The sequence below is a fragment of the Gavialis gangeticus genome, unplaced genomic scaffold, assembly GCF_001723915.1.
Source record: "Gavialis gangeticus isolate Ggan-Ray unplaced genomic scaffold, GavGan_comp1, whole genome shotgun sequence".
Lineage (NCBI taxonomy): Eukaryota > Metazoa > Chordata > Crocodylia > Gavialidae > Gavialis > Gavialis gangeticus.
Genome location: NW_017728995.1, coordinates 51,632,020 through 51,640,222, shown reverse-complemented (window position 1 = coordinate 51,640,222; position 8,203 = coordinate 51,632,020). Strand labels below are relative to the sequence as shown.

At 47.6% G+C, this 8,203-nt stretch overlaps 1 protein-coding gene across 1 annotated transcript in view; it reads right to left on the bottom strand.

The window, feature by feature from the left end:
* Positions 1-8,203, bottom strand: part of EPHA4 (EPH receptor A4) — a 181,035-nt gene that overhangs the window by 70,715 nt on the left and 102,117 nt on the right. The window contains exon 4 of the mRNA XM_019503659.1: positions 1,100-1,438. Within this exon, the coding sequence (XP_019359204.1) occupies positions 1,100-1,438 (339 nt within the window). The remainder of the gene's footprint in view (positions 1-1,099; positions 1,439-8,203) is intronic.

The window sequence follows — 8,203 nt, the reverse complement described above, 5'->3', positions numbered from 1 at the left end:
ACTTACCTGCAGGAGATGCCCTCCAGGCTGCCTGGGGCCATGTGCATACACATGGCGCTCCCTGCCTGACTGCCCTCCTCCCACTCCCCCCCAGCTCCTTTCAGGCTGGAACTCTGCCAGCCTGCAGAGAGATCTTTGCAAAAATTGCAAAATTTGCAGGTTTCTCTGTTAAAATGAAAAATCTGTGTTTTTCTTGGGTAACAGAAAACCCAGATCGCTGGCAATCAGGGAAAGCATGGTCTAAGAGCAAGGAGAGGGGGAAGGGGATGCCAGAGGGAAAAACTGCAAGGGGGGGAGTAAGAAGCAGAGAGTAAAACAATACATTTGACCCCCAGTTTCTTTTCCCTGCTGTAACAGTGGGAAGGGAGCAAATTCAAGGCAAATCTCCAATAATTAGATTCTATACCTGGAAAATTATAACTAAATTTATAAATTTTCCATATATAGAATTTAATTATTAGAGGGTCATCTTATAAATCAGTGTCATCTATTTGGGTAAATACAGTAATACTGCAGTATATACACAACCATACTTCTGTGCATAAATAGTAATCCTAGAGTAGCTGTCAAAGGTTATAGGCCCAATCCATTCTCCTCTGGTTCCTGCACAACTCTCAGAAGTACCAGACAGAAATACAATCTTATGCTTTGTGAAGTACTACTCAGACTATACATCCCAGGAGATAAAAGTCATTTCAAAAGTACGGGTCTCTCTCCAAGGGTACAGGGACAAAAAGGGGCATGACTTGGTCCTTTTCTGCCAGCAGTGTAACAATTGTGACCATTACCATTACAATGAAGAGATGAAGGAGTGGCAACTGTGGGGCACTTAATTGTGCTCTCCCAGTGTAGAGCAGCACTGCACTGCACTGCACCCAATGCAAGGCTGTGCCTAAATAGGCAAATCAAACCATTTTCTGTTCGTAGGCTACTCTTAAACATTATCTATTTAAATAATCTTGAAAGCATGAAACTGACTTGGCTATGTATTTTTCCTGAATGCATTATATTACATTTAGTTTAACTGAAGTCAAAGGATTTCCTCAGAATAGACAGAAGGGGGGTGGGGGGGGAAGAGAGTGAAGATGTAGCTTCCTACCTGCTTGGTTGGTTGTCACCGTGACTGAGACAGCCTGGTCCTGGCTGGGATTTTGCTTGGATACTCCATTCACTGCCCAAACTTCAAAGGTGTAGTTAGTGTGTGCCAGAAGGTCAGTAATAGAGACCTTGGTGGTTTTTAAGCCATTCTGCTGGGGGCTGAAGTGCACACCACTGCCACATGACCGACAGCGGTTAAGGTCATTGGCACCACATCTCTTGCACACTACATTGTAGGAGATGTCTTCACGGCCACCTTTGTTCTGAGGGGGGCTCCACTCCAAGTTCACTGATGTCTCATTGACATTGGAAATCAAGTTCTGGGGAGAAGATGGAGGACCTAAAAATGAAAGACCATAGCTTATTAGCAGTATGTAGTAATATCCTTTCATTGCATCTCAAAACTGCAGCTCCTGAGAGAGGCTGAACACTCACAACTCAATGAAATCAGTGATACTGGACTGTGTGCACTGAATGAAGGTTGAAGTTTATAGGTAAATAATACTCCTTTCATCAAAGGATCTCATAGAATTTTAAGACACCATTTAACCAGAATATACTGATTATAACTTTTCACCATATTATTAAGTTTTTCATTATCTATCAATTCTGGCTTCAAACATGCAAACTTCCCTTTATTTCAAATTACCACAATCTCCCATTACATACAATAAGACTGGTGCCTCAGACATTCCTCAGTCAAAATGGACATCATACCCCAGTATCTTTTGCTTGGGGAAAAATGGGTGCCACTGAAGTTAGTCACACTGTACTCAATGGAAAGTGCAACCCCCTGGGAGGGAAACTAGAATGCCAAGAAACTTAAAGAACAGGGAGGAAGAGGGGCATATGAGATGCAGAATGGAGATTTGGTTAGGGTGAAGAACAGAAAACTAAAGAGTTGCAGGAGGGAGACTGAAGGAAAGGAAAAAATAACAAAAAGAGACCACAATGTGTTAGAAACCAAGGGGGAGAAAGAAGATAAAATATGGGTGAGAGGTAAATAATGAGGAATCTAAATATAATAAGGAGGGGCATGAGATGGTACATAGGACCCGAAGAAAGAATATGAATGGACAGGAGAATACTAGGTACCCCTAAGAATAAGACAGAGAGGATGGAGATGGAAGAGGGATAGGATGTCAGCTCCCCACCAGGGTTAGGGGAAGACAGGTGGAAATCCTACCCTACTAGGATCCATTGTTAATTCACTGTTAAGACTATACACAAAATGTAACTTTTAATCCCTTTAAAAAGGGAAGGAAGCTACCACTCAGGAATCTGCACCAGTAGTTATGATAACTGTTGTATTTGCACATTCAAAAATAAGCTAATGCTGTGAATGAAACAGGGTTAAAGCTGCAATGGTTTTCCTGAGTTTGTATGCATGATAACAGTAGCATCATAACAGCTTGTACAAATATCACTTGGTATCAGTGTCTTTATTATAGCTGTGTTTTCTAATATAAGCATTTTCCTCCAGCGCCCCAATCCCAGCATTCGAGGGGGGAGAGGGTGGGGGCAGGCAGAGGCAGCACAGGGTACCAGAACAGGCCCCCAATGCATGGAGCCAGGCACAAACAGTGCAGTCCAGAGCAGGTCAGATGGGCCCCAATCCTAGTGTGCAGGGTCTGATCTAGCCAGCAGATCTGCCCTGCACCACTCTTTTGGTTAGCAGGGCCAAAATATTGGGCACCACTGATTTATACCTTCTAAAGCAACCTCCCCCAAAAAAACCCAAACTGCACAACTTTTAATGATGCGATTTTAAACTGAATTGTGTCATACTTGAGATTAGATTAATAATTTATGAATGCTTAGATTGGGTAAAGTGATTTAAAACTTTCCTGGAAGATAGGTTTTATAAAGTCAATTACACGGAATACTTTGAGCCACTGAAATGCAACCAGGTAGAAGAAGGCATCTACACAACATTACACAACATTTTAGGATAGGAAGTAAAGAAGAATATTGTTTCTGAGGAAAATGAAACTGCAGTGTGGAAAAGGGTAGGCAGAATGTAATGATCCAAGTGGGAATCTGACTGGGGTACTGAAGGCCCTCCTCTTAGGGCTAAGTCATCTTTAATGATCACATGTGGTTAATGTTTCAAATGTGCATTTTACAACCCCCAAAATCTTGGAAAGAAACATTTTCCTAGAAGTTTACAAGGTAACATATGGTTTCTAGAGCTAGTGAAAAAACACAGGAAAAAATAAACTCTTTACAAGTTTGTTTGTTTGCAGGTTTCCTAGAGTATGCTATTTCACTGTAATTTCAAATTCAAAACATTTTGATCAGTTCTACAGTTGGCAGGAAAATGGAAGTGCAGGGAAAGTCATAAAAATACTATACGCACTTCACGTTTTTTAAATTTTTCAATTATTTTGAAATTTGAAAAAATCATGCTGTAATTACATTAAGTGTGTAAATACATTAATTGTAATCTCTTGAAATGTCAAAGGTGTGAAAACACCTATTAGGTGATGCCTATGAACTGAATACATATCATGCTGAAGTTCCAGAGAAATATAAACATCGTAGAACTGCAAGCAAAAAGCACTGAAGAGATTAAGCTGTTTAAGAAGCCATGAAGGGACAGAATGGATCTCGTTGCACAGACTTATCAGGGGCACCTACCAGAAGCCTCAGCTCTGTAGCATGCTGTGAAGGGAAAACTTCTAGGGACAGTTACATGTAAACCAGTTTAAGTGCTCAGAAACAGCTTTAAACCCATAACAGAACATAAGTTCAGTGCACATAAACCAGTTTCAAAATGGCCCAAACTGGTTTAAGATAAACCTGGTTGAACGTAGTATCATATTTAACTGATTTGGGTCAACCTGGTTTATACAACTTCTGTCCCAGACCCCTTCCTGACTCAAGTTAAGTCACAGTCCCTCAGCATCCCAGATGCTTTGCAGCCCTGCGCAGGGCTGCACTCTCTGCTCCAGAGAGCAGGACTGGCCCAGCCCCTCTGCTCACTAGCTGAAACAGGGACAGAGGCATGGCCCCCTGAGGCAAAGGGAGCAGACAGGGGGTTTATTCCTCGCCCCCTGCTAATAGGGGACTGAGGCCCCTGTCACCCATTTCCCACCTCCCCATTCCAGCAACAGGGGAGGAAGAATGGCCAGAGCCGGCTGACAGGGCCCCTTACCATCCACCTGCCTCACCAGTGGCTGGGGCTGCAGGGCTGAGCCCTGCCAGCTGGCAAGTCCTGCTGAGGGTGGAGGCAGATAGCTGGGCACTGGATTCAGGTCTTTCCTGCAGCTGGGGCCACAGGGGCTATCATGGAGCCCCAGCTGACTGGGTAGGGCCCCACAGAGCAGCCCAAGGGTCATCAGCCACAGCAGTGACAGCTGGAGATGAGAGACAGAAAAGCCCCCTGCCCCAGGCACCATGCAGCTGCTTGTGCAGTTGCAACCCCAGGTGCTGCACAGCACAGGGGACACAGCGGTGACGGCTGTCAGGCTCAGGGCTCAGCGGCGTCTCCAAACTGGCCCAGGAAGCCTGCTCCCCAGCCAGCCCCCACCCGTGCTGCCGGGCTGGGCTGTCACACAGCCACAGCAGCCTAGGAAGGGCCCTGACCGCACGGGCCACCCTGTGGGACCCTACCCAGCCATCTGGGGCTCCATGACAGCTCAGCCCGGCTTTGGCACAGGGAGCCGGGAGCAGTCTGGCCATGCTCCCCCATGGCCCCAGTCTGGGCTGCCCCAATGCCTCTGCCCTCAGCAACACCCCCAAGCCAGCTTGGCTCAGCCCTGCAGCCCCAGCTACTGTCACAGCCTCAGCCCTGGGCAGATAGCAGGGCCATGCCAGTTGGCTCTGGCCAGGCCCTCTGCCATCTGAGCAAGACCAGGAGGGAAAGCTGGGCAGACCCCGACTAAGGTCCCATGCCCAGAGACAGGGGAGTTTAATCCCTACCCCATGTCCCACTTTGCCTAAGGCGCTGACCTGGCCGGTGTCTGGCCTCAGGGACAAGCTTGGCAAGAGCTGCTTCTTCCATCCCCCTCCAGGCACAGCCTGGCTGGGGTCCCTACTGGCCAGGATGGGGGTTTAAACCCCTCCTCAATCATACTTAGCCCCTTACAGGGGCCTGGCCACACCCCCACATCAGCTTCCCTCCAGCCTTGCGGCTGCTGCAAAACAAGGGGAGGGCTGTTCTAGCACCCCCAGCTTCTAGCCTGAGCTACTGCAGGCATGTGCCTTCATTTCCAGAATTAAACATGAATGTCTGCGCACTTGTAAACCTGCAAAAATTGAATCACTTTGGGCTCCAGCTTTTTGAAGATCTATCCCTAGCCCTTATGGCTATAAGTTACCTTTGGGTCCACACAAGAAACCAAGGTAAGTTTCACAAAGAGAAAAGAACTAGTGTTTAACATGAATGGTTTTTTTTTATTCTGAGGGTGATAGGGTAAAGGAAGAAGTATGAATATAAAGAGACCCATTATATTTAAGGCTCTTAAAATATGGCAACTTACCACTGTAGCAATAAAAACCTCTTGTCACCTCACAGGAATAAATCAATTCATTTATTTGAAAAGAGCCTTCTACTTCTGACCTGAAGTAGACTAACATATCTACTGAGCTAGAAGGTCAGGCCACAAAAAATCCGCTCTTCTGTGCAGCACAGAGGAGTTCTCAGGTTGTTATGTTCTGTGTTTCTTTTCTTTTTTTTCTGTGGTGGAACTTGAAGGCTTCACCCAAGATTATAGCCTTATTGTCCTCAGGTCTGTACATACACCCATAGTACAGGACATCCTCTACACTGAAGAGCTTAATCAAGTCCAGTAAAACTAACAGGCAAGGGACTGGAACTAGTTTAGTCTCTGTTGTGCAGATGGAAAACAGAGGTATACAGAAAGGAAGCAAATTGCACAAGGTCAATCAGAAAGTGTGCTGAGAAGCAGGAACTGATCTTAGATCTCCCGAGACCCAGACCAGAACCAAAACTTCAAAACCAACTCTCCTCTATGTAAAATTGAATGAATGAGGCCACATGGAAGGGGAAGAAATCTCCAATAAAATCTAACTGGCATAAATCCACTGGTGAAAATAACCTAAGAACAACAGTAAAGGTGGGACAGTGGAAACAGAGACCACTGTAACCATGAGTCGCAGTAGCATGTATAAAACTATTGCAGATGCACTGAAGTACCCCATGGTTGTCATTCACATGGGGATGAATGATGTGGCCAGGGGCAACCCTGACCACATTATGAAGGATTTCAAGGCTCTGGGCAACAAGCTTAAGGAGACGGGGGTGCAGGTGGTATTCTCCTCTCTTCTTCCAGTGAGTAGGTGGGGACAGCAACACGAGGCCTGCACTGGCAAGGTCAACTGGCGCTTATGCAGTTGGTGCCACCAGGCAGGCCTTGGGTTCTTTGATAACGACCCATGCTTTCAGGCAGGGGGCTTGCTGGGGTAGAATGGGCTTCACCTCTCTCCTAAAGGCAAGTGTGTCTTCTCTTCTCTTCCAGGTTGGCTGATCTTGTACGGCGAGCTTTAAAACTTGCATCGCCGGGGGAGGGGGCCACAGGAAGACGAGGAGACACAACCCGAGCAAGACAGGTAACAAATGCTATGAGTGCCCAGGTAAGAAACAGGGGTCCAGAAAGTCTCCCAAATCAGGGGGTGGCGCACACAGCTAGGCAGGGCCTTAAATGCCTATATACTATATATTGTAGTATGGGGAATAAGCAGGAAGAACTTGCCCTCAGAATAGCCAGTTCAGACCCAGACATAATAGGGTTAACATAAACTTGGTGGGATTCATCCCACGACTGGGCAGTTAGCATAAGGGGCTATAGGCTTTACAGGCGGGATAGAGAAGGAAGGAAAGGCCGGGGTGTGGCGCTCTATGTCAAGGAGCAATACATATCCTCTGCCAGCAAAATGGGGTCAGAGGAGGGGCAAGCTGAAGTCCTCTGGGTCAAGATACAAGGGGGCCGTGGAGAGAGGGATTTAATGGTGGGGGTCTACTACAGACCCCCCAACCAAGGGGAGGAGCTGGGCCAGGAATTTTCAGGCCAACTTGCAGAGGCACTTAAGGCAAGGGATGTAGTTGTCATGGGTGACTTCAATTACCCCGACATCTGCTGGGAGGAACAGTCAGCCAGGTCGGACCGTTCCAGGAGGTTCCTGGCCGAGATACAGGACCTCTACTTAATTCAGGAGGTGCACAGTCCCACCAGAGGAAATGCCCTGTTGGACCTGGTCCTGGCCACAGGTGATGACCTGGTAAGGGGCCTCCAGGTCCTTGACCACCTGGGTGATAGCGATCATCGCTTGCTGGAGTTTACCATCCAGCGCAGGGTGTCAGCAGCAAGGCAATAGCCCTAGACTTCAAGAGGGCCAACTTCAACGAGTTGAGATTAGTGGGAGAGGCACTGGGGTTCTCAAGGGCAGGGGAACTCAGTGCCCAAGATGAGTGGTCATTCCCTAAGGAGACGACACTCAGGGCCCAAGGGGTGACCATCCCAAGGAGGAGCAAGGGGGGCAGGAGTGCCCAAAAGACCCCCTGGCTCACCAAGGGTGTCCGGGAATGCCTGATCGCCACAAAGGCAGCGTACAACCGGTGGAAGGCGGGTGCTATCTCCAAAGAGGAGTATACCTCCTCTGCTTGGGCGTGTAGGGGGGCTGTCAGGAAAGCTAAGGCAGACATAGAGCTAGGACTTGTGTCCAAAATCAAACATAACAAAAAGTCCTTTTTCAAATATACAGGGAAAATGAAGAAAGCACCAGGAAATGTGGGGCCCCTGCAATCTGGTGGTTGCGCCAGAGGAGAAAGCAGACCTATTTAACCAATTCTTCACCTCTGTTTTCTTGGGCAGGGACCGGGACTTCCCCACTGTGATGCAAGACGGACTCGACGGGAACGCCTCCAGACCTCAGGTTGGGGAGGACCGGGTTAGAGAGCTTCTGGAGGGGCTGGACGTGTTCAAATCAGTGGGTCCAGATGCTCTCCACCCCAGGGTGTTGAGGGAGCTAGCAGGGGTTATTGCAGGGCCCTTGACATGGCTTTATGAGCGCTCATGGTGCTTGGGCCAGGTGCCAGATGATTGGAAGGTAGCCAATGTGGTCCCCATCTTTAAAAAAGGGA